General features: G+C 44.1%; 1 protein-coding gene across 1 annotated transcript in view; it reads left to right on the forward strand.

Moving 5' to 3' along the window:
• Positions 1-27,407, forward strand: part of LYST (lysosomal trafficking regulator) — a 377,263-nt gene that overhangs the window by 340,731 nt on the left and 9,125 nt on the right. Inside the window, 8 exon segments of the mRNA XM_075594997.1 lie at positions 896-1,113; positions 3,675-3,902; positions 5,063-5,252; positions 5,331-5,467; positions 6,919-7,017; positions 8,956-9,095; positions 9,234-9,331; positions 12,225-12,381. Of these exon segments, the coding sequence (XP_075451112.1) occupies positions 896-1,113; positions 3,675-3,902; positions 5,063-5,252; positions 5,331-5,467; positions 6,919-7,017; positions 8,956-9,095; positions 9,234-9,331; positions 12,225-12,381 (1,267 nt within the window).

Below are 27,407 nucleotides of genomic sequence, written 5' to 3' on the forward strand. Positions count from 1 at the left end.
CTCCACGGGGCAGGGACATGTGCCTGCAAAATGTCATGTAAAGCGCTACGTAAAACTAGCAGCGCTATACAAGAACATGCGAGTTTTTTTGTAAAAAAATTAAAAAAAATTTTTTTTTTTTAAAGAATTTATCGATTAAGATTGAACATTATTATTATTATTATTATTATTATTATTACATTTTGATAGTTTCCTACCATAGGTCAGTTTTTGCATAATTTCCACTACCTATATGACTTTATCCATAATTAAGGTAATTTAGGAGAGAGTTGCAGTACCTTTTTAGTGAATGCAGTGATTAAGTATGGTCTAGGACATTTGGTCACGCCGTATCTCCACGACCAAATGACAGCCGTGTCTCACCCTGCCGCCGGGACACTCCGCCCCTTAAACACCCTAATGTCAACTCCTAATACTAATGCTACCCCTTACCTTAAGAAGCGTAACCCTTTACTCGAAAACCCTTTACCCTAACTACTAAAACACCTAAAACTAGCCCCTTACGCTAAAACTAAAATTAACTCCACACCCTAAAACTTATTTTTTCGTTGAAGGGTCACCCTGCAGCTAAACGCCGGCAGGGAGTTGGTCGTGGCGCGATCGCCGCGACCTTATATCCCATTCTGATTTAAGTATTTGTTGAATTTATCATCATATATAATATCTTTGTAACTAATTCTGAGGTGCTCTGGTCAAAAGTCACCTTATCAATTTAAATACATGAATTCAGATATAGCCGGCTTTATTTTATCTACTGAACACACAGAATATCAATGAGCTTTCATAGGATTCAGTGGCAGTGATAATGCAGAATATCACAGATTATTTGTCAAGAATAAAAATATGTAATATATCTATGCTAGGTTTAAAGATCTTTCCTATTCAAATTATCTAGGTTTTGATTTTGGCGTGCGACAAAATGGTGAGCGTGTGAATCATGTTAATCTACCACCATGGGCCAGAAACGATCCTCGTCTCTTTATCCTGATTCATCGTCAGGCTCTGGAATCAGATCACGTGTCTCAGACAATTTGTCACTGGATTGACCTGGTGTTTGGGTATAAACAGAAGGGCCGTGCAGCAGTTCAAGCTATCAATGTGTTCCATCCAGCAGTAAGTACCGTTATGTTAAAGGGGTTTCCACTCAGGGTTCTTATTTACTTTTTAGATGGGTATGAAGGAGGTGGTCTCCGGAGCTGAACCCCATGCATTTTTGCTCCGGAACCCTCCCTGTTTCCCGGCTCAAATCTCCCGCGACTCGGGAGCTGCAACGTTACTTTCACTAAGAGGCCTCCCAATACGTGATATTCATGCCTATAACGGAGGTGCCGGCATGGGAGCTTGTGTTTATGATTGAATGTAGCAGGCCTGTTCTTTGTAAAGTTTACTTCAGTACCACTGTCTCCTATGACCGTTGGGGAATACCCTTCATCGGAACGGCTCCCAGTCACACTCTTGGGCTCTCTCCCTCTCTCTCGCTTTGGCCGCTCTCCACTTGCCCATTGCATGACACATGTCAATCCCTGCAACTGTCATGGCTGCCCCTTTTAACAACTTTTTTCCCTCTAAGTCCCTCCTTCGCCTGCCTCTCTACTGGCTCATCATAGTCACATGTCTATTGGAAAGGAACCTGCTAGGGGGCAGTGTGCATGTGTTACTTGGCATACACAGGGGGTTACACTTCTTTAAGCATATTCATGCATTGTCTCTTACAGTTACAGACGCAACCACCAACACTTGACCACATCTCGAGATGAAAACTGCACTATGCCGCAATATCTCGTGAGGTGGATTGTACCAATACACAACCCACCCATATGTTTAAATGCCCCGATCACGTGGGCCGTGACGCGGGAGAATTTAAACATGGCCACCGGGATACCATAACGGGGCCTGTAACTCGTGAAGTATGGGGTCCCCGGACCTGAAATCAATGCGGTTCAGCTCCGGAGACGCCCTGCTACAATACTGTAACATTAAAATGAAATAGAACCATGCGATCGCCTGTTAGAGGCGCGCAGGTAGAGTTCAGTCTATCTCTTACTGTGCTTCCCTTACAGACGAGTAGACCCCGGTAGGATTCACACAGCAGGAACCCCTGCTGTGTTAATCCGATGGGCCATTAGTCTGCTGCGATCAACCTAGAGAGGATCTCAGGCGAAATCACAAAAATTTGATTGAGAAATGGTCGAATGTTGGTGGCTGCAACTGTATCCACCATTTAATCTGTCTTAGTACCATATAAAGATGTAACATTGTGTCACAAGCCAGAATGATCACATGGATGTAATTTAGGTGTCACAGAATGTCGCAACGTTTACATAACATGCATAGGCAACAGTGGCATTATATACCAGAATATATCACAACATTTCATGTAATTATAGCCAAGGTCATTATTCACATCAAAAGCATGACAGTATTAACTCCAATTATTTTAGACCTTTGCAAACATGCTTTATTACAAAAAAAAAACACATTGTAGGTCACATTGTTTCCAAACATCACCTCTCAAAACATATAACCAATTCATGACTAAAATTACATGCATCCCCCTCTGACAATTTTAGTGATAACATCACTTCTTCAAAGATGAAGCTGTGCATTAAAGGGCTCCTTTCTCTTTTGAAGATATTAGTCACAAAATGTGTCAGGGAAGATGCCTGTTTTTTTAGGTCATGATGTGGCACCAGTTTAATGCTAAGAAACGTAATGTTTGTAATATATTGACCTTACATGAAGTGGTGCCACGTGATATTTTCTTCATACAGGTGCGCCGACGAGTATTCTAAAACTTGCCTTAAACTTGCCTTGGAAAATCTGGGGCTATCACCAACAAGACCCAGGTACATGCTGGGTACATCCTGGGTACATGCTGCAACATTTCAGTGACATTTCTGCAGAGACTAATGGCCCATCGGATTAACACAGCAGGGGTCCCTGGCAGTAACATTCAGTTTGAATGGGACTGCCAGGGACCCCCGCTGTTAATCCGATGAGCATTAGTCTGTCTGCCGAAATGTCACTGAAATGTTGCAGCATGTACCCAGCATGTACCTGGGTCTTGTTGGTGATTGCCCCAGATTTGTTTTAGAATACTCGTCGGCACTACAGTATTCTGCTTTGCGTGATTGAGCAGCGGTTTACATTGGTAGCATGCTTTCGGAGAGGAAGGAGCAGACAGGGTCTGTTTTTCAGATGGAATTTAGAGGGCATCAGGGTTTTACGTTAACATCCATATTTTGTAAAAAGTTTTATTGATAATATGCTTATTTATTTAGCTGTACATACGGCAAACCTGGATGATCAATACAGGTGCGTGCCAAATGGAGAGGGTAGCAGAGAGGCTAAGCTATTCAAGGATAGCAACCAGAAAAAAAGGTCCACACACACAAGAAATACTATAGTTCACAAATAAGTAAATTTATTGTGGAGAATAACCAATGTTTTGGTCGTGATGAGACCAGAATGTTAGTCTTCCTCACAATAAATGTAACCCTAGTCATTCTAGTTCACCTGGGCTCTTTTACTGATAGACCGAATTCTAAAATGGCAGAGTATCTACTTATTGTTCATGTTGAGTTTTTTTTTTTTTAATGAGTTTAGTTTATAAGACTGTGCATATCCTTTTTATCTAGGTTGGTTGATGTCACAGATTTTGTTGTCATTTCTAGACATATTTTGGAATGGATGTTTCTGCCGTTGAGGATCCTGTCCAGAGGCGAGCCTTGGAGACCATGATTAAAACTTATGGGCAAACTCCACGTCAGCTGTTCCATTCTGCACATGTGAGCCGGCCTGGGCCCAGACTAATGGAAGGAGAACTTCCTGCTGCTGTGGGATTGTTGGTACAACTCGCCTTCAGAGAAACTCGAGAACATGCAAAGGATATGGTTTACCCTGTATGTAACTTTTTAAACACTACCTTCTTTTTTAAATTATTATTATAACTCTGAATTCATAAATGTGCTTAAATTATATATATATATATATATATATATATATATATATATATATATAATTTAAGCACATTTATATATATATATATATATATATATATATATATAATCCAATATATAATATAATATATATATTATATATATAATCCAATATATAATATAATATATATATATATATATATATATATAATCCAATGCACAGCCGGCACACCATATGCAAGTAAATAAATTTTGGTGCTTATCCCATAAAGCAATAACAGACCATACGATACCGGTTGCAACACGACATCAAGGGACAGCACGCAGGTAAGTAAATCAAAAATGTTCTATATTTGATAGAAGACACAAAAAACGACGTTTCGGTCCCCCAGTGGGACCTTTCTCAAGGTGGTGCAATTGAATGCAGTGCACAATACATATATATACCCCAAACCCCAGTGCAATTCAACAAAACCAATCACAGTTAATAAGCCACACCTGCCTATGTGACATGCATCCACAGTATCAGCAGGTAAAGAGCGTCCATTTTGAATATATTAACTCTCTATTTGTTTACCTGATATGTGTTTAGGTATGCGCAAAAGGCTCAGGAATTGCATAATGTTATATATATATATATATATATATAATCACTAGGAACAATAAGGCTGGCTACATCTATAATTATGTTACAGGAGAAACAATATTTTATTTCTTTGTCACTGTATAAATAAATAAAAATCTCCCATAATTTTGTGAGTAATAAGAACATATTTGGAGTTATTTAGACTTTGCTCTATGTCTAAATGTCATGTATTTATTTGTTCCAGTGCAGGCAAAATAATGTGGTATATAAGCAAAGTAGAATGGAGCCTTTCATTTTGTAGCAGTACAACACTTGTATTTTGGGATAAAGTATCTTAAGGAAGAATCAAATTGATCAACCCCTTCAGTGCTCTTAGCATTGCAAATGTTTTTTTACTTTCGATAGATCAGATATTGCGAAAGAAAACTATGAATGAAAAACACAGAACTTTAAGTACTTTATACAGTACTTTCATAGTTATTTGCTAAAAGTTGTTCTTTAACATGATTTACTGATGTTGTAAAATGTGCCATTATAGAGTCCATTGCCATGGATTAGAGGACTGAGATGGGGAGAATATGTAGGGTCTCCAAGTGCTCCAGACCCTAGTGTTTGCTTTAGCCAGCCTCATGGAGAGAGATTTGGCTCTTTACAGGCTTTGCCTACCAGGGCTATATGTGGCTTATCATGGAAATTCTGCCTGATGATGATCTATAGTAAAGAGCAAGGTAAGGAAATCGTTATTTTCACCATTGATATGCCATATAGTGAGATAAAGTTAACTGATTCCTTGTCTTTCACTCCAGGTGTTCGTAGCATGCACAGTACAGATATTCAGTGGTCGGCAATCCTTAGTTGGGGATATGCTGACAATATTTTAAGACTGAAAAGTAAGCAGAGTGAGCCTCCAGTGAATTTCATACAGTGCTCTGAATTGCATCAGGTATTTTATTTACAATCTATTAAATTCTGCTGCTAGAATCCACTTTCATTAGGTGCCGTCTGACACGTCTCTCATACAAAATGTTTTGCCGTTTTCCCATTAAATTGTTTATTAGCTGAAAAAGTCTTCTTTTCTTTAAAAGTACCTCAGAATAAGTCTTCTAAGATCACATGATTGCGATGCCACCGCAGACATGCAAACGAAACAGGTTTCTGTTTGCGGCTCCGCATTGATATCGGGATCATGTGATATTAGTAGGAGCAGTGAACATGATCTCCCCTAGTAAATGAGCAAAAAGTCATGATCTAGTAATGTAGAAGGTCATGGGGCCCCTGACCTGCCAACCCTTGGGACATACTGTAGCTTTAACCAAAGGGTCAATCATTTTTTCAGAAGTTCAATATACTGTACATGTTTGTGTTTCTTTGGTTTAAATGTGCAGGCTGTAATTTTTATAGAACAGGATGTCTAAGGGGTTCATGTATGATTGAATTGAGAAGTTTGCCATTTGTACCAAATCTAACGCTTTATGTAGTGCCTTTGGCACAGTACTCTTGAATATGAAACCTATGACGTTTCAAAAGCTCTGTACACTATGATCTAATCTATGAAGAACCATAATGTTGTTTCCCTAAGATGTACCACAATCTACAAATATACCAAATGTAAGAAACTTAGAAAAAAAAGGATTCAGCTTTAATAAGGGGTGTAGTAGCACAATTTGGTGCCAATGACTTGTAGTTAGCGTGGGATCAAGCCCTTAATGGAGCTTAGTGTGTCCCCCCTATAGTGTTTTTTTTTTTTTTTTTTACATTACATTTCTTGCACAATGTTAGCCAGATAAGTTTAAACTTGATATAAGCGCTGGCACCCTTGGGGGCCCTGTGACATACAGGGTACATCACACATTAAGTTTTAGTTTTTTAGGGGGAGATTGCGTGGCAGTGAATTGAACTAGAGTATCCCCCACTTCCATTCATGTCCACGTGATCGCTACACCAAGCCATCACATGGTTGGGTGCCAGAAGTCTAGTGCCAATCAGATGCTGGCTGTCTTCCAATACTTATGGTTAAGCAACTTTGTTACTGTGTACTTAACTTTCTGCCCTCCTACTGTTTCTGTATGTTCTTCCTACATACCAATTAGATTGTAAGCTCCTCGGAGCAGGGACTCCTCTTCCTAAATGTTACGTTTGTCTGAAGCACTTATTCCCATGACCTGTTGTTTATAAAATATATTATTTGTTATTTATGTGATTACCACGTGTATTACTACTGTGAAGCGCTATGTACATTAATGGTGCTATACAAATAAAGACATAAATACAATACAATATATTTTTATATTGTAGAGGAAAAAAATGATGTAGCCATGCTGTGTGACTTTAAGATGATAAAGCAGGAACAATCCCGATGTAATGTAAAGTGTTTCTTTTCTATTCTCTTTAAAGGTCACAAGTTGTGCTTGGGTGCCGGACAGTTGTCAGCTATTCACAGGCAGCAAATGTGGCGTTATCACAGCATATCTGAATCGTTTTACTAACAGCACGGTATGCATACAGTGTGTGTGACCTTATTGTGTGTGCTAGTTTCCCAAATCTGGTATGAAACATTCTCTGGTGTAAGCAGAGGTGCTTGATTCTTCCTGATGACCCTTTTTATATTTTCTAATAATCGGGCAATAATCTTAAACAATCCCTGTTTTTTTGTTTTTTTTAACACTTTCCTAAACAATAAAGGTTGTCCTACAAAAATTGCTTATGTTAATGTTTGTTTTTTTTCAAAGACTATAGTCTTTTGAGTTCCCATCTTTAAGCATCAACGTGGGAGTATTATCTAATACTAATGTAAGCTACTTCATGCCTGTTTTTGACAAGCAATATATTGTTAACTGCAATAATTACCCAAGATTTGTAATATTTGTTTTTAATTAAGTTTGTGTTAAAATACCACGTATAGCCTGTATTGTCACTTTTTGTTTGTTGTTTTTAATATTTTAATTTTATGTACATTTTGCACTATTTCAGGGCAATATATCTTTATGCATATATCTCTCTACATACATACATACATACATACATACATAGAGACACACAATTATCTATTAAATAATTGTTTTTAAATGTTCCATTTGTTGCTATTTAAATTATAGAGAGGTAGATATTTGGGATTATACTTCTATTTTTATAAATGCATAGTATTAAAATAACTATTGACATACTAAAACAAACCACAATGCTTCAACCTTTACTTACCGTACTGTAATTGAAAAGCAAGCAAATCAGCAAATATTTTCATTGAGGTTGAAAAAAGAGGGATATACTGCTGCGGCACAGTTTATTCGAGCATTTGCCCGTTCTGTGCCGCAGCAGTAGCCTGGCGCGCGCACGAGTGTGACGGGCGCACGCCGAAGCAGCGGAAGAGCGCCCTCCGATCGGGGCGCTCTCCCTACCGCTGCCGGGTCCGCCGGGTCCCCCGGAACCCCCTGCCGCTGTCCCGCGATCGCGGGACACCAGGGCTCCCTCGGGGAGCCCCTGGACACGCGTGCAGCGGGCGCACGCTCCCGATGATGCGTGACCGCGCGTCTATGACGCGCGGCACGCCGAGGGGCGGCCACTAGCAAGCCGGGAGATTTCCCGGCTTGCGGTACCGACCACACTTCAATAAAGTGTGTCGGTAGTGTATTTGCTGATTTGTCTTGCTTTTCAAGAATAATATGACAAGAGAATACCAAGAAACTAGAGGGCATGAGGAGAGACAGGCACTAGAGTTAAAGGTTCACTTTAGAGCACACTACAGGAGTCATCTTTTAAGACTTAACTTTTAATAATATCCGAAAGTTAATCCACAAACTTAAAATAGTTACTTATGAAATGGAAATAATTGATTGAAAAGTGAGATGGAAGGGGAAAGAGAAGGATGAGGTATTTACAAACAATGTCCACAGTAGGACCATTCTTGACCAATCAAAAACTAAGGTAATGTGTGCGTATTCGCTTTTATACTGTATATGTTGCTTCTATACCTCCCTAATAATAATGAAACTCACAGAGGGCTTAGACTGGCTTTACTATTATAGATCTCTTCCTCCTCCAGATCAGTGATGCCCACTATGAAAATAAGTAGACAGGATGAACAATGTGTGAAAAGGAAAACGTAGTCAAAGATTGGACATACTGTAGGCACAGAAATACTGTGTAAGACCGTGATAGAGGCAATAGCAATAAAATTAAAGTTGTATTCAGTTGGAAGCCCAAACACAATGATTTTAAAAGTTGTCAGATGTTGAGTGCCAGATAAAAACCATGTGTAATGTTAGTCGCTAGGTTAGTATGGGACTCCATATCATGAGTAACTCAATCTAATTTTTAGGAGTGCAATCCGACAACATTTATTTTAGATGTTATCATAGGACTGTCTGCATTTTTCCAATAGAATCTTACTTAATATTTCTACTTGTAATAATTGTACTTGCTCTTGTGTTTTAGCCATTGGAAATTGAAGTAGAATCACAGGTATACCTCTACGGTCACACAGCAGAGATCACCAGTCTGTTTGTTTGCAAATCCTACAGCATAATGATTAGTGTAAGCAAGGATGGAACATGCATTATATGGGACTTAAACAGGTACAGTATGAAGTAGAAATAAGCTTATAAACGTACTACACCAATTTGTGGCTAAACCCTACCTTTCCCTTGAGCCTTGAAAATCTGCAACCATGTTTCTTCTATTTTATTTTTCTGTATTATTCTTTATTTTTCCAGGCTATGCTATGTGCAAAGTCTTACAGGTCACAAAAGTCCTGTTACAGCAGTATCTGCTAGTGAAACAAATGGAGATATTGCCACTGTTTGTGATTCAGGTGAGATGCCAGTAGGCGACTTATTGTATAGCTTTGCATGCATGCCTATCTCTGGTCCAGGATATGTTTAAAATCTTTAAAAAGGGCAGATAATTGTATCTAGGAATGAAACTGTATAGTATTGTCTTCTCTTAGAAACGAGATTATATAAAACACTACACAAAGTAACTGCTGAGTCATACCATGTGCAAAGCATATTCTGTTACATTTTCCACTCGTCAGTATTTCTGCAGTTACTGTAATAAATACCATGATGGTTTATAGAAGAGATCTTGCATTTGTCATTAACACAAAGCTTTTCGCAGGAGTTTTGCTTAGCCAATGATAATCTTCACATGTATCTACATAACCTACTGAACGGGCACACACACTGAATTCCAAGATGATGGAGTAAAATATACAAACTCACAGATACCCAGTAAACTCATATAAACCTTAAAAATTACCAATATATATATATATATATATATATATATATATATATATATATATATATACAGTGTTCGACAAACCTATACATTTGCTCGCCCCGGGCGAGTGGATTTAACCCCCGGGCGAGTAAATATTGGCCCAAGCAGCACACGTTTGGTACTAGGTGGCGAGTAGATTTTTTTTTGTGTGGCGAGTAGATTTTTTGGTGATTTGTCAACCACTGTGTATATATATATATGTATATAAGTGTCAAAAGGAGTGCTACTGAGCATGGCACTGTATACTACAAAACACAAAGGAAGCCCGGAGCTACTTCCAATATGACAAAAATACACAGGGAAATATATATATATATATATATATATAAATGTAAATACAACTGTATGCTCATCTGCACGTCTTAGGCAGGTCTGCAACCCCGCCTTTCCCCATTATCACCCAGCACACAGCACTTCCACTGCAGCAAGGGATTCTGGGAAATGACATGCAAATGAGCACACAGTGCCACTTTTTGCTTCAAAAACCATTTTTAACATGGTTCCCTATAGGCTTAAGCTTGCTGCATGGTCACAGCTTTGAGCACAGCCAGGGTTAAGGTGCATACCCAGAAAACCACCCACAGACAGCTGTTTCAACCTTAATGGGTCTCATCAGTGTGGGGTTGATTAACTGGGTATGCAAAGAAGCTAAAGGATGGGCCAACCATAATACTGAGTTAAGTTATGGTGAGTAAAAAAAGTGACAAAAACCCTCCACAGCAAAGCAAATATGCAAATGTAAATACAACTGTATGCTCATCTGCACGTCTTAGGCAGGTCTGTAACCCCGCCTTTCCCCATTATCACCCAGCACACAGCACTTCCACTGCAGCAAGGGATTCTGGGAAATGACATGCAAATGAGATATATATATATAGATAGATACATAGATAGATATATAGATATCTTGAAAAAAAGGGTCATTTAGTTTAACCCTTTGGCCAAAGCATTATAAGCCTGCAAGCCACTTCAAGGTATGACCATAATATCGCAGGTCCTAACATTAACTGATTAAAATTTGTATTTACCTATATAATTACAGGAAGAATGATCTGCATTGGATCTGTCACAAACAGCTGCATGAAAAGACCTGTACATATGGAAAGTGGGGAGGGGCGAGCTTAAAATCTGGGGAGGAGGGGCCACTAACCTCCAAAACAGCTGAGACCAGCTGGACAAAGTAAATAAACACACAGATACCCAGTAAGCTCATATAAACCCCATTACCACAAAATATATATACTGTAGTGCCGACGAGTATTCTAAAACAAATCTGGGGCAATCACCAACAAAACCCAGGTACATGCTGCAACATTTCAGTGACATTTCTGCAGACAGACTAATGGCCCATCGGATGAACAGCGTGGGTCCCTGGCAGTACCATTCAAACTGAATGGGACTGCCAGCGACTCCTGCTGTGTTAATCCAATGGGCCATTAGTCTCTGCAGAAATGTCACTGAAATGTTTGCAGCATGTACCCAGATCTTGTTGGTGATTGCCCCAGATTTTCCAAGGCAAGTTTTAGAATACTCGTCGGCGCACCTGTATGTATATAAGTATCAAAAGGAGTTCTACTGAGCGTGGCACTGTATACTACAAAAAGTGGCTCGCAGGCTTATAATGCTCTGGGCAAAGGGTTAAACTAAATGACCCTTTTTTCAATATATATATATATATCACTGTGTATTTTTGTCATATTGGAAGTAGCTCTGGGCTCCCTTTGTGTTCTGTTTTTTGTAAAGTATACAAATCCTGGAGGTGGACAATGTTTATTGACTGAAATTTCAAAAGGGATTTCTTTTAGCAGTAAATGAAAAGTCAAGAGAGACAGTGGGATCTAGTCACTAAAGTGCGACAGGGCCTCGTGGAAAAGTATAGCTATTGGACGTTAATAGTTGTCCTCTTCTCAGTAATGTTGCCAGGGATGCTAAAGCAGGGAAGGGCAACTCCAGTCCTTAAGGGCCACCAATAGGTCAGGTTTTCTGGATATTCCTGGTTCAGCACAGGTGGCTTTATCTGTGGCTCGGTTTTCGATTGAGCCACCTGTGCTGAAGCAGGGATATCCTGAAAACCTGACCAGTTGGTGGCCCTTGAGGACTGGAGTTGCCCTTCCCTGTGCTAAGGTGTGTCTAAGAATGAGAGCAGCATACAATACTAACCAGCTGAAGAAAAAATAAGCAAAATCAACGGTTTGCTATTTTTAAAGAGTGAATTTGTTACCCCGATTAAACACTTGAACCAACTTACCCTCTACCCTAAATACTAAGATGAAGTTAGTCCTACAAATCTGTTCTCCACAAAATATTTAAACTGAATTTGTGAGGCAAGCACTACTGAAACACAAAACAAATAAAGAACGGCCGGCATTTGTACTGGTTTTTTTCCTTTTGTAAAATGTTTTTGTTTTGTTTGTTTTTACCAGTTGGGGGCGGTAGTGATCTGAGACTTTGGACGGTGAATGGGGACCTTATCGGACATGTTCATTGCAGAGAAATAATTTGCTCTGTTGCTTTTTCTAACCAACCTGAGGGAGTATCTGTCAATGTGATTGCAGGGGGACTTGAAAATGGGATTGTACGGTAAGAATCCATCCTAACACACTATTTCTTATACTGTATCTGCATTTGCACAACAATGTTTTGTTTAAATATACAAATGCAGAACTATAGTGCAAAATATATAATGTGTGTTCACTTGTATGTTTGTGATTACATTTAATAAAAGCCCCAGATACTCTTGTAACTTCCCTGTTTTATCGCTATTTAAGGTCAAATTAGATCAAGTTGACAGAGGGATTGACAGCATGAGAGCCTCCACTAGACTAATATCCCTCTCTTCTTCTAGAACACCAATTCTAATTAACCTATTCAGGTTGTGGCGAGAGCCAAAATGTAATCGCTTACAAACATGACCAGTTATTTCACATTGAAGGATGAAGACCTCTGTATTGTTCAGTGCCTGGTGCCCCAGTTCTCTTTTTAGGAATGAGGTTGTGGCTGATCTGAAGCAATTTGTTATCTCGGTATAAAATATCTGCAGTAGTGGCATGCTGCTAGATTTAACCAGCTGCCTCAATCCCTAGGGTGCTAGGCTTTTTGAAGAGACCAATATTGCCATTCAACTTTGTGTGTAAGTTAGGCTGCCAGTGCGTCTTTCAACTATGATCTAAGGACACTCTTGCATGAGATAATTTCAAGGTGTAATTTCTGTGTATTCCAAAAGGCCATAGTTAACTGAAGATTAATAGGTTTTTAGGTTGTGATGCCAATATGTCACTGTTGCAGGGTACATGCAACCACACACGCGGGTTCTTTGGATAAGGCTTATTTATTTGAGCCTTAAAACATACAGCACACCAAAAACAAATAGCTTCTCATCAGCAAACAAAACAAAATAGCTTCTTTTTAGCAGACAGAACAAAATAGCTTCTCTTTAGTATGCAGGAGACAGACTTCATCACACATGTACTTTGCACCACAGACCTTACAGCAGTAATCTCTGTAGAGGGAGAGGGGGTTGGCCCGGTATTAAAGGGGTTGCACCCCATATGGCCACCCCTTGACCTCACCAGGGAGGCAAGGGGTTAACTGGACTGCGGTCCAGGAATGTGGCTTACACCTTGTCATGTCAGGGAACTGTATGTTCCCATGTTTCACTATAATGTCAGTGTCTGCACCACAATGGGGATTTAGTGACAAACTGTGATTTATTTTACAGCGGAGAATTTTGTGTTAAAGTATGAAACGGTTTAAGTGGTATTTTTGTATCTCCGGTTCTGAAGGTCGCAGCAGGCTGAAACTTGGATCATATGATGTCCCAGTTCCGGCATTAAGATCTGGAAAGTTTGGACCCGCTGGACGTAACGGAACCGGATATTTTAATATGTCTGTGTTTTAACTTTAATATTGTATTCCAAGGCGGGGATAAAAACCCGCGCAGATTCCTACACGCAAAGGAATGCAAATGGTCAGGGGGGCGACCCAAAGTCTAGGAACCAAGTACTGATCAAAAGACTCTGCCACTCTAACTGTTTACCTGAGGGCGGAGAAGCATCAAACTGGAGTGGTTTGTAAGTGTTATATCTACACCTACAAACAATGAAGATCCTGCCAGATACTTCATCTGGTAGACTGGTCGTCGTCCCTGATTTAATTATGGGGCTACAGAAACAAGACCCTCAGAGTCCCAGTACGCATGGGCTATCTAGCTGGGGGGCATGGGTTAAACTGTGTTTCCACGTTAGGGATTGGATACAGATAATTGTTCACCAATAGTCTGTATTCAATGTTAAGAATAGGGTTACAAAGGTATATAAACTGTGTCAACCCTACAGTTTTTGTTGTTCTTCTGATTTCACCTGGAATGTCACCGGATTGCTGGAGAATTGCTAGCTGATACTTCTCCATTCCCCAACCCTAAGTAAGTGTTACCTTCTTGCCTGTTAATTGTACTATATTGCTGTGTTCACCTTTTTAAGGAATAAATATATTTTATTATATCTAAGCCTCATTCAGTTCAACCCAGATATTTGGTGTTTATTATATCTTGTCATAAGTTACCGTGACAAGCTCTATAATTAACTGGTGGCAGCGGCGGGATTGAACTGAACCTGTATTACAGTGTACTGCGGGACCCTGTAATATAGGGGGAACTCGAAGGGAATTGCGAGTTCCTGGGACTAAAGATATTGAACACACAGTAGTGCAACAGTTAACACAAGTTGTAACACCACCTCACTGCTGCGACCGAGAACCATGAGCGAGGCTGAAGGCTCATCCAACATGAGGACCCGAGCTCAGCTGAAAGACAAGTGCCGTGAATATGGACTTCCCTATGAGAACCAGGAGGTCGCAGACATGGTTGACGCAATCGGTGACTATGAAGCCCGGCTTGCAGAGCCTCAGGATACGGCTCAGCTTGCCCTTATACAGCCACCCGGAGATCAGGGAAGGAACCCAGTGCCGGGGAGGGAACGAGTGCACCTCCCGGGAGCAGTGCAACAGGAGGGGTACTGGTTACTGCGGCTACCAGTCCGTTCACCCCTGAAATGTTGGCACTGATTACTGCGTGGGGTGACAGAGGGACACCGGAGGAGCGGCTGCAGTTTATCACTATGGCAGTGAACAGACCCACTTATTACCCAACAAAGATGAACTCAAACTGGATCAGCACAGTCTCACCAAGTTCGTGGAAGGCACTGATCAGATCGACAGTTTTTTAAAGAACTTCGAAACACAGTGCTGGCGGTACAAAGTGCTTCCCCAGCATCGGGTTGCACTTTTGGACCCCTTACTGTCCGGCTTGGCTAAGCAGACGATGATGGCGCTTCCAGATGAGTATGCTGATGACTATGAACACCTGAAAAAACTGTTATTGTTTCAGTACGGTTTTAACCCTGAAGCCTACCGGGCTAAATTCCGGCAGGAAGAGAGGCAGCCCCTGGAGTCCTATGTTACCTACGTGACCCGCATGGCTTTGTACGGGATACGCTGGGTGGAGGGCTATGAGGCACGGACTTACCAACGCCTGCTGGACCTCATCTTTCAGGAGCAGCTCATGCAGCAGTGCCCGCCGGCGGTGAGGGCTTGGGTGTACGACAAGAAGCCCAAGACTTACCAGGAAGCAGCGAGGCTTGCAGACGACTATGTGGCCAGCCGAGCCCTGATGCCCGCCAAAGCAGTTGCCAAGGCGGCGGTGGCGGCGGCACTGGACAAAAAGTCTGCCAATACCCCCCAATGGACTCAGAGGCCGCCTGCGGGCAGCAGTCCACCGAAGGCGGGGGAGCTCCGGCATGAGCGCCGGTGCTACAACTGCAACCGCCCTGGTCACATCAGACCAGATTGCCCGGAACCCCTGCGTTCCGGCGGACCCCATCAGGGGCAATGCACCCCAGCTGCGAAGCCAGTAGCCTGCGTGCGGGTGGCTTCCACCAAAGACTCCGGACCGGTCATTGAACCAACTCCCAGCGGGACGTCCCATGCCACACCTGTCCCGGTTTCATCGGTGCCTACAGCCAGGAGCGGAGGACATCTCAGCGCGGACCTGCAGAAGACGGACGGCCGGAGCAGGCATCTCACCCCGGTCACAGTCAGTGACCGGCAAGCAGTCGGCTTGATGGATTCAGGAACTGCAGTGACCCTGATCCGACCTGATATGGTCCGGCCAGAGGAATTACTCCCAGGCCCTGGGATACAGATCACTGTGGCCGACGGAGAGCCACGTTTCCTGCAAGTGGCCAGAATCTTTTTGGATTGGGGGAGGGCCAGGGTGTGCGGGAGGTGGGGGTTTTACCCGGTTTGGATGCTGAAGTTCTTCTTGGCAACGATCTGGGTCCGATGACCTGCACCTACGACCGAGTGCCCAAACCCGCTGCAGTGGCGGCGGTTACCCAGAGCCAGACAGCGGCAATGGCGGCGGCGCCAGTCCCCCAGCCTTTGGGACCAACGTTAGCGGAGGGCGCAGAGGAGCCCGGGGAGGTAAGCCAGGATCAGTTGCAACCACAGACTGACTTACTGTTTCCCCTCACCCTTCCCCATTCTCCGGACAATGACATGACTGGGGGGTGGCCAGAATTAGGAGCCCAGTTTAGGGAGGCAGTGAAGACAGACCCTATCCTGGCCGGGTGAGACTTCGGGCGTCCGAATCTCAGGCAGGGGAAAGCACTGAGCACTGCCTATGGTATAAGGGACTCCTGTATAGAGAAGAAGGGAACCCAGGGATAGAAGAGGGATTGACCGGTAAGCGACAGCTAGTAGTGCCCCAGGGGTACCGACAGCAACTGTTACGGGTAGCTCACTCTATTCCGTTAGCGGGACACCAGGGGGTCAACAGAACGCGAGCCCGGTTATTACAGCGTTACTACTGGCCGGGGGCATCTCGAGATGTGGGCACTTTCTGCCGCTCTTGTGATGCCTGCCAGCGAGTGGGTAAGGCGGGCGACCGTGTGAAGGCACCCCTGAAACCCCTACCAATAATAGAGGAACCCTTCCAGAAAGTAGTGATGGATCTTGTAGGACCCCTTATGATTCCTAGCAGGTCAGGGAAGCGCTACATCCTCACGGTGGTGGATTTTGCCACCCGGTACCCTGAGGCGGTAGCGTTTGGCACCATAGATGCCAAGACAGTGGCAGCAGCTTTGCTGAACAATTTTTCTAGGGTAGGTTTCCCTAGTGAGATCCTAACCGATCAGGGGTCGCAGTTCATGAGTGAACTGTTACATTGTCTCTGGGATGCATGCGGTGTACAGCACCGGTACGGTACCCCTTACCATCCCCAGACAAACGGATTATGTGAGAGGTTTAACGGTACCCTGAAGCAGATGCTTCGGACCTTTTATAGAGGGGAGGGGAAAGACTGGGAGATTCATTTACAGCACTTGCTGTTTGCCTACCGAGAGGTACCGCAGGAATCTACAGGCTTCTCCCCCTTCGAGCTACTATATGGCCGCAGGGTACGTGGACCTCTGGACGTATTCCGTGAGGGATGGGAAGGGGAGGCTACTGATGCTTCAGTGATCCAGTACGTGGTAGATCTCCGAGACCGGTTAGAGATGCTCATGGGGGTGGCCCAGGACCACCTCAGGGCCGCTCAGACTAAGCAAAAGCAATGGTATGACCAGAATGACCGTAGCAGGGAATTCATCCCAGGACAGCAGGTGCTTGTTCTCAAACCCACTCGGGAGAACAAGTTGATGGCTGCCTGGTCGGGACCGTACCCGGTTATCCGAAAGGTGAATGAGTACAACAACGTTGTACAGGTAGAGCCTGAGAGGCATAAGACATATCACGTCAATATGCTGAAAGAATACAGAGCACCGAGTTTGGGAGCAGTAATGGCCATTTGTAGCCCACTGCTGGAGGATCCGGCGAGCAATGCTCTGCCTGATCTCCTAGGGGAGGCTAGGCAGGGAAACACTGTGGAGCAGGTAGAGATAGGGGCACAGTTGAGTGCTAGACAGCAGGTAGAAGCCAGGGACATGCTAGCTAAGTTTAGGGCCCTCTTCACTGACATGCCAGGGACCACACATCTCACAAAACACCCAGTGCACACAGGGGATCTGCAGCCACTGCATAAGCACGCTTATAGAGTGTCAGCAGAGGTCAAGACCAGTATGGAAAGGGAGATAGAGGAGATGCTGACCCTAGGGGTAATTACTCCGTCCCAGAGTCCTTGGGCAAGCCTGGTAGTTCTAGTCCCTAAGAATGACAAGACCACCCGGTTTTGTGTGGACTACCGCTTTCTCAATGCTGGGACGGTGTCAGATGCCTACCCCATGCCCGCATGGATGAGTTACTGAATGAACTCGCGGGGGCAAAGTATCTGACCACTATGGATTTGAGCAAAGGCTATTGGCAAATCCCCCTGACCCTGGAGGCTAGTGAGAAGTCAGCATTCATCACTCCAAGTGGCCTCTATGAGTTTTTGGTGATGCCATTTGGGATGAAGAATGCCCCGGCTACCTTCCAACTCCTGGTCAATAGGTTACTGGAAGGGATGCAGCGCTATGCCAGGGCTTACTTAGATGACCTCGCTATCTTCAGTCATTCCTGGGACTCCCACTTAGGACATGTAGCTGCGGTGCTGGATAGGATCAGGGAGGCTGGGCTTACCCACTATGTGTATGGTAGGGATGGCAGAGGTCCTGTACTTAGGGCACAGGGTGGGTGGAGGGCACCTCAAACCAGAGCCAGCCAAGGTAGAAGCCATAGTTCAGTGGCCTGTTCCAAAAACCAAGAAACAGGTCATGGCATTTTTGGGCACTGCAGGGTACTATAGGAAGTTTGTCCCACAGTACAGCGCCGTGGCCAAACCCCTGACTGATTTGACTAAGAAGCAACTGCCTGTGCTTATCACCTGGACTCCTGCCTGTGAAACTGCTTTCCAGGCACTGAAAACTACGCTTGCTGGGGCCCCCATACTGGCTGCCCCGGACTATACCAAACATTTCCTTATACAGACTGATGCCTCGGATTATGGCATTGGGGCTGTGTTGAGCCAAGTGGGGGACAACGGCAGAGAGCACCCTGTGGTGTACCTCAGCCGAAAACTACTCCCCAGAGAGGTGGCCTATGCCACCATTGAGAAAGAGTGCTTGGCCATTGTGTGGGCACTCAAAAAACTCCAGCCCTATGTGTATGGAAGGGCTTTCACGGTCCTCACAGACCACAACCCCCTGAGTTGGCTGCAGAGGGCATCAGGGGAGAATGCCAAGTTGCTAAGGTGGAGCTTGGCCTTGCAAAAGTTTGAGTTTACTATTCAGCACAAAAAGGGTAGTGAAAACAGCAATGCTGATGGACTCTCATGTCAGGACTATCCCTCTGAGACTGAGTTCATTAAGGGTGCCAGCAGTGCCCCACTCCCCGTTAGGGCCAGTGGGGCACAGGTCACCCATTAAGAAGGGAAGGTGTAGAGGGAGAGGGGGTTGGCCTGGTATTAAAGGGGTTGGACCCCATATGGCCACCCCCTGACCTCACCAGGGAGGCAAGGGGTTAACTGGACTGCGGTCCAGGAATGTGGCTTACACCTTGTCATGTCAGGAAACTGTATGTTCCCCTGTTCCCATGTTTTACTATAATGTCAGTGTCTGCACCACAATGGGGATTTAGTAACAAACTGTGATTTATTTTACAGCGGAGAATTTTGTATTAAAGTATGAAACGGTTTAAGTGGTATTTGTGTATCTCCGGTTCTGAAGGTCGCAGCAGGCTGAAACTTGGATCATATGATGTCCCAGTTCCGGCATTAAGATCTGGAAAGTTTGGACCCGCTGGACGTAACGGAACCGGATATTTTAATATGTCTGTGTTTTAACTTTAATATTGTATTCCAAGGCGGGGATAAAAACCCCCGCAGATTTCTTCACACAAAGGAATGCAAATGGTCAGGGGGGCGACCCAAAGTCTAGGAACCAAGTACTGATCAAAAGACTCTGCCACTCTAACTGTTTACCTGAGGGCGGAGAAGCATCAAACTGGAGTGGTTTGTAAGTGTTATATCTACACCTACAACCAATGAAGATCCTGCCAGATACTTCATCTGGTAGACTGGTCGTCACCAATGATTTAATTATGGGGCTACAGAAATAAGACCCTCAGAGTCCCAGTACGCATGGGCTAACTAGCTGGGGGGCATGGGTTAAACTGTGTTTCCACGTTGGGGATTGGATACAGATAATTGTTCACCAATAGTCTGTATTCAATGTTAAGAATAGGGTTACAGAGGTATATAAACTGTGTCAACCCTACAGTTTTTGTTGTTCTTCTGATTTCACCTGGAATGTCACCGGATTGCTGGAGAATTGCTAGCTGATACTTCTCCATTCCCCAACCCTAAGTAAGTGTTACCTTCTTGCCTGTTAATTGTACTATATTGCTGTGTTCACCTTTTTAAGGAATAAATATATTTTTTTATATCTAAGCCTCGTTCAGTTCAACCCAGATATTTGGTGTTTGTTATATCTTGTCATAAGTTACCGTGACAATCTCTTCAGCATTTTCAGTTCTGTCTCCTCACCAGCTCTCCTGCATGTGTGTACAGCCTGGGGTTTTAACACCTTGATTATGCAGCTGGGGTCAGACTAATTAAGCAGCCCTTCTCAACTTAACCTCGTCACTGCTGCACTGCAAGCCTAAACATAGGTTTTCCAAGCATATGGCTGATAATGTTCATTCACCCTGTCACATTCCTCCCCTGTTAGTGTGTGGCTGGGGCCACGCACGGCTGAAGCCCGATCCTCCACCCCTTCTCTAGAAAAGAAGTCAGCATTCGCATTTTCTTTTCCAGGCCTGTGCTGAATCTCAAATGAGAAGGGTTGGAGGGCCATATACCACCTGGTCAATCTAGCATTGGAGTCCTTCATACTATTTAACCACTTAATAGAGCATGGTCCGTCACCAGAGTAAAATGGACTCCTGCCAGGTAATGCCTCAAAGCCTCGATTGCCCACTTTACTGCGAGGCACTCCTTCTCAATCACTGAGTAGTTTTTTCCATCTGGAACAATTTCCTACTCAGAAAAAGGATCGGATTTTCCACTCCCTCAAACTGTTGTGACAACACTGCCCCTAGCCCTATCTCTGATGCATCGGTTTGCACTACAAAAGGCCTGTTGAAGTCTGGGCTTCTAAGGACGGGACCCTCTGATAGACACCTTTTTATGTCCTCGAAGGCTCTCTGACACTCCCTTGACCATACCACTTGTGTAGGGGCGGACTTTTTTGTGAGGTCCGTTAATGAGGCTGCAACTTCCGAGTAGTTGGGGATGAACCGCCGGTAGTACCCTGCTAAACCCAGCAGAGAGCGTACCTGCGTTTTTGTTTGGGGGGTCGGAACTTCTTTCAGGGCAACTACCTTATCGGCTAGTGGCCTTACTTTTCCACCTCCCACTGCATACCCTAAGTATTTGGTTTCCGCCTTACCTAAGGCACATTTCTTAGGGTTGGCTGTGAGCCCTGCCTCTCTTAGAGATTTGAGGACCGCTTTCAGCCTATTTAGATGGGCCCGCCAGTGTTTACTATAAATGACAATGTCATCTAGGTAGGCTGCGGCATAAGCCCTATGGGGTCTCAGCACCTTATCCATGAGTTTCTGAAATGTGGCTGGGGCTCCATGCAGTCCAAATGGCATTGTCACAAACTGGTATAAACCCATGGGAGTGGCAAAGGCTGTTTTGCACTTGGACTTTTCCTCTAAGGGTATTTGCCAGTATCCTTTTGTCAAGTCCAACGTGGATATATATTCCGCATTACCAAGGACGTCAATTAACTCATCCGCCCTTGGCATAGGATATGCGTCAAACTTGGATACCGCATTGACCTTTCGGAGGTCCACACAAAATCTTACCTTCCCATCGGGTTTAGGGACCATAACTAGTGGACTACACCACTCACTGCATGATTCCTCAATCACTCCTAAGTGTAAAATTTCTTGTACCTCCTTCTCTACTAGGGCCCTACGACTCTCAGGCAACCTATAAGGACGGGAACGTACTTTTACCCCAGGTGCTGTCTTGATCATATGTGAAATTAAATTAGTTTGCCCTGGCAAATCAGAAAAAACATCATGGAATTGTGTAATTATTTCTAACAAGTCCCCTTTTTGTTTAGAGGATAACTGTCTACCCATTGGGATTTTATCGTCACCCACGATGTTCTCCCATGGGGCTGAGGACCCAAATCCGTTTCCTCCTCCACCGGGTGGATGAATAGAGACCGCTGCATCTACCAGGGTTTCAGAAAGTTCACATGGTAAATTTGTTTACCCTTCCTGGACCCTGGTTGAGCGATCTCATAATCCACATCACCCGTGCGGCGGAGTACTTCGAATGGTCCCTGCCATTTGGCTAGGAGTTTGCTGTCACAACTGGGTAACAACAACATCACCTGGTCTCCCGGGTGAAACACTCTCATGCGAGCATTCTGATTGTAATGTCTCTCCTGGCTGTCCTGGGCTGATCTAAGATTCTCCCTAGCAAAATGGCCGACCACATCTAGGTGCTTCCTAAGTTCTAGTACATATTGCAGGGTATTCTTAGAAAGGGACCGCTGTTCCTCCCAGGACTCCTTTAGGAGGTCTAGGATACCCCGGGGTTGGCGGCCATAGAGCAGTTCAAATGGAGAGAATCCCGTGGAGGCCTGGGGAACTTCCCACACTGCAAACAGCAGAAAAGGGAGAAGTTCATCCCAGGCTCTCTTCTCTGAATCTACAAATTTCCTCAGCATCCCTTTTAGAGTTCGGTTAAATCTTTCCACCAATCCGTCAGTCTGTGGATGGTAGACCGATGTCCGAACCGACTTGACCTCTAGTAATTTTAAGACATCCTGCATCAGTGTTGCCATAAAATTTGTACCTTGGTCTGTCAACATAACCTGGGGAAGTCCAACCCGTGAGAACAGCTCCAACAACTTGTTGGCTACTTGCTTCGTCGTTGCTATTCTCAGGGGGAACGCCTCAGGATACCTTGTTGTAAGAATAAACCTGTGTCCTTTCGCAGAAGGTTCTAGAGGTCCTACCAAGTCTACCCCAATCCTCTCAAAGGGAACTGACACCAAGGGTAGAGGAACCAAAGGGGCTGTTTTTTGTCCCTTCGGACTAGTTAGCTGGCACTCCGGACATGCCGCACATAACTTAGCAATATCACTATGCATCCCTGGCCAATAGAATCGGGACGAAATACGGTCCAATGTTTTATCCCTGCCCAGGTGACCACCCCAAGGGACAGTATGGGCTAGAGTGAACACAGATTTAACAAACATCTTGGGAACCAATATCTGTCTGGTGACCTCCCCTGTTTGTGTCTACCTATTCACCCTATACAGGATATCATTTGATAATGCAAAATGGGGGAATACTATTACCCCCTGTGCATTTAATATCTGCTCATCAATTTTGACCACCTTGTCATACTGTCCTGCAAGGACTGGGTCTTCCCTTTGCCTCTGGCGAAAGTCAGGGAGGTATAGGTCTGGTAAATCTCCAGGGCCCATATCCCCCTCCCTCTGGCCATCCCCAGCCATCACTTGTGACCTCTGTCTACTAGAATGGTCACCTAGAGACCCAGATTTCTGCAACCAGTCCTGTTTGTCGGAGCGTCTTTGCTTCCGAGTCTTTGGAACCCGGTGTCGGCTGGGGAAAAGGTCTGCCGAGAAGGGGAACAGTTTGCCAGGGTTCTCCTGAGCCACAGAATAAGGCTCCTCGTGAGAGACTGGGGCCATTAGGTCCGAAAAGAAAGGCCAGTCCCGGCCGAGCACAACGGGGGCAGGGAGCCAAGGAGCGACTCCTACTTCGAGGTAGGCCTCCTGGCCCTTTACCTGTAGCCGGATTTTGGCCGTTGGATACCGTCTTACATCGCCATGTATACATTCTATGCTCCATGGAGAGTCAAAAGAACACACGTTAGGCGGTAACAGTCCCTGGAAGGCCAGAGTTTTCCCAGAGCCTGAATCTACAGGGGCCTGGACGGTTTTTCCCCCAATCAGGGCTGGAAGTAGCCAGGGCTTGTAGTTTTCTCCTGTGAAGGCCGAGGCGACGGTCTTGCTGAATGAACAATCCATCCGTGGACTGTCCACATGCCGGTGGCCTTGTTCTCCGCATGCAGAACATGGAGAGGGTTCCCTCGTAGGAGGGGGTCGTGGATAGGGCTCTTCTGGACCGGATACTGGAGACCAGGCATCTGGTGGGTCCTGTGGGCGACATCCTCGGAAGCTCCTCTCATTTTGCAACGAGCCGACATCAGGAAGTAGATGAGGATCTCGGTGGGGACCAGCAATTAGACTCCACCCTTGCTGGAACGACTGCTCCTTCCATTGGACTTGGCGGTAGCGCGTGGACGGGCCGCAGGTTCCCCGTTGATCCGACCTCCCTCTTTGGGCGTCCGCAAGTGCCGGTGGAGTCGGATCCGTCAGGTCCAGGACACTCGTCTGCTCTTCAACCCCAAGGAAGTTCTCCACGAGTCGGACCGCCAAAGCTAGGGTTTCAGCAGTGTGGCGTTTTACCCACGAGCGTGAGGAAGGGGGTATTATCTGTAGGAATTGTTCCAAAACCACCTGCTCAAGAATTGCCTCCTTACTGCACTCCTCGGGTTGTATCCAGCGCGTACACAAGTCCAATAACCGCTGAGCGAGGACCCAGAGTCTCATCTTAGCGGTGTACTTCATGTTCCGGAACTGCTGCCGGTAGGTCTCTGGGGTCAGACCTAAGCGATCCAGTATGGCGGCTTTTACTTGAGGAGCGGGGCCAAAGCAGTGGCCCAGCGATCTGCAGCCCAGCCCTGAGCTTCGGCAACCTTTTCAAATGTCAGTAAAAAAAGCCTCTGGATCCTCGTTCGGAGCCATTTTCCTCAGGAGTACCGGGGGTTTGTTTGGAAGTTCTGGACTGGCAGACCCCTGGAATTGGGTCAGCAGCTTGGCCATCCGCTCCTCCTGTGCTGCCTGCTGCTCGGTTAGGAGTTGGGTTTGCTGCTGCAATAGTCTTTCATCTCTCTCTGATTGTAGCCGGTCCTGCTCCTGCATTAACTGTCCCTGCTGTCTGGTCTGCTCGCACAGAAACTCTTTTAAAAAAATTTCAATTTTTCTCAATCTTGTGTGTGTGTGTGTGTGGCCCTTTAACTGCAGGGGCCTTTCAAAAATCCCAGCACTTCTTGACACCATATGTTGCAGGGTACATGCAACCACACACGCGGGTTCTTTGGATAAGGCTTATTTATTTGGGCCTTTAAACATACAGCACACCAAAAACAAATAGCTTCGCATCAGCAAACAAAAGAAAATAGCTTCTTCTTCATCAGACAAAACAAAATAGCTTCTTTTTAGCAGACAGAACAAAATAGCTTCTCTTTAGTATGCAGGAGACAGACAGTTCATCACACATGTACTTTGCACCACAGACCTTACAGCAGTAATCTCTTCAGCACTTTCAGTCCTGTCTCCTCACCAGCTCTCCTGCATGTGTGTACAGCCTGGGGTTTTAACACCTGGATTATGCAGCTGGGGTCAGACTAATTAAGCAGCCCTTCTCAACTTAACCTCGTCACTGCTGCACTGCAAGCCTAAACATAGGTTTTCCAGGCATATGGCTGGTGACGTTCATTCACCCTGTCACAGTCACGTTTATCTTATTTTAAGCTAGAGTTATATTAGGAATGTATTATAAAGCTAGTTGACAAAATTCTGACAAATCAAGATGTTAGATGAAAACATTGCACTTATGATTCTGAGGTCTAGACGAAACTGGATCAGTATTATTACTCCTAATTGTAGGATGTGGAGTGCCACATAAAAAAGTTATAAACAAGCTGAGCAGCCTAAATCTTGAAGCGATTAGATAGATTGTAGCTGGCATAGAGGGAATGTATGTAGGTATATTTTATTCATATAGCACCAACAGTGTACGCATCACTTTACAAAAGAGACAATACAATACAGGGAATTTTAATACAGTAAGTTCAACAAACAAATTCACGCAGAGTTGACAATCTAAGTAATATGTTAGGAGATTTATAGAGACAGTAGGTGTATAAGTAAGTGCAGTAGATGGCATTCCTTACCACAATGGTTTGTAAGTGCAATTGTGATCGTGGGACAGTAGCCATGAATCCAGACTATTGAAATGCTTCATTTGAAAGGTGTGTATTTAGATTTTTAATTAAAAGTGGTGGGAGAGAAGATGCTTAGTGTATGACGGAGTAAAAATATACATGCATACATAAGACACCTTAAAGAACTGCTTAGTAAATATGGTGCCTTACGGCCCATTGTAGTGAATAAGCTATAATGTGTCTTAGAGCATGGAATGAGTCTTATGAAGAAACCGTGCATAGTAAATATGGCCCTTTATTCCCTTCAATGGGGCCATAAGGTGTCTTCACACAAGATGATGTATTAAAGTAGCAATTCTTCATAATTATGACACAATTTCCTAATGTTTGTAAAAGTGGCCAAGTAATGTAAAACTGTAACAAAGCTGGCATGCACGGTGTTAGGCATTATAAGATAAAGTATTACGTGTAGAAATAAGAAGTCCGTGATGACATTTTACAAACCATCAGTGGGATCTAAGCTAGGATACGGCATCTATGTCTGGAGGCCACATCTTTAAAAAATCATTGGCAAAGTGGACATGGTCCAAAAAAATGTCAATGCAGGATTGAAATTTAAACTGCATAAAAAAAACATGTATACACGATACAGAGTGGAGAACATTTTAATATGCTAGAAACTTTCATATACAGAACCACAAAACAATTAATAAGGTGCGTGATGGAAGGTTTTTTTTTTTTTGGTAGAGAAAAAGAAAAACGGGGTAAGGGCTCATAAAGATTTAGAGTAGTGGGCTCTGCTTGGGATAGACACAAGTGACCCAATGGGGATTCATAGTCTAATAGGTCTAAATTGAGTCTAATTTTATTTCTAATCGGGATAAAAGAGCAGACTACATGGACTAAGGTTCTGTGCAGTCTGATTTAGTTGCAAGTAGAGTAAATGAGCAAACTACATGAGCTTAATAACCTTTATCTGCAGCCAGTTGTTTGTATGTAAAATCTGAAGCTCCTAGAAATTATGTTCAACCTAAAAGATGGAGCACTTTCCTTTTCACAGTAACAATAAATAATGGAATGAAAGCAACAGCAAAATAGATTATGTAACACCCTTGCGGAAAGGAATGTAAGGCGCTGCCACTTCTTGGCATTATAACTCTCTCAATTTCAAATAATTCCTTTATTCACCTGACCAGCTTGCAGGTCTTAAACCAAAATTGGCCCTGATGACCTTACTCTATTAACCCTGAGATTGTGGGAGAAGGCAGTCAGGCTTATAGACTGGAGGTACCTAAAATTGTCATAAAATGGATGACAGCTTGATTGCAAAGTTTCAGAACCAATGTGGCAGAGTCAGACGAAGAGACGCACTTAACCATAAACATACTGTACAGGGCTAACTGCAATTTTTTGTGTTATATTCTTACATACAGTATAGTAAGAATCCAATTATACAGTGCAAAAGCTGTGGTGTGCATCGTTTTCGAGATTGGACAAACGTCCCTAAGTATCCAATAAAGTAGAAGAGATCCTGAGATGGACCAAAATGAATGTTTTCCCCGAAATGTCAGCA

This window comes from Ascaphus truei, chromosome 4 (genome assembly GCF_040206685.1).
Source record: "Ascaphus truei isolate aAscTru1 chromosome 4, aAscTru1.hap1, whole genome shotgun sequence".
Classification (NCBI taxonomy): Eukaryota; Metazoa; Chordata; class Amphibia; order Anura; family Ascaphidae; genus Ascaphus; species Ascaphus truei.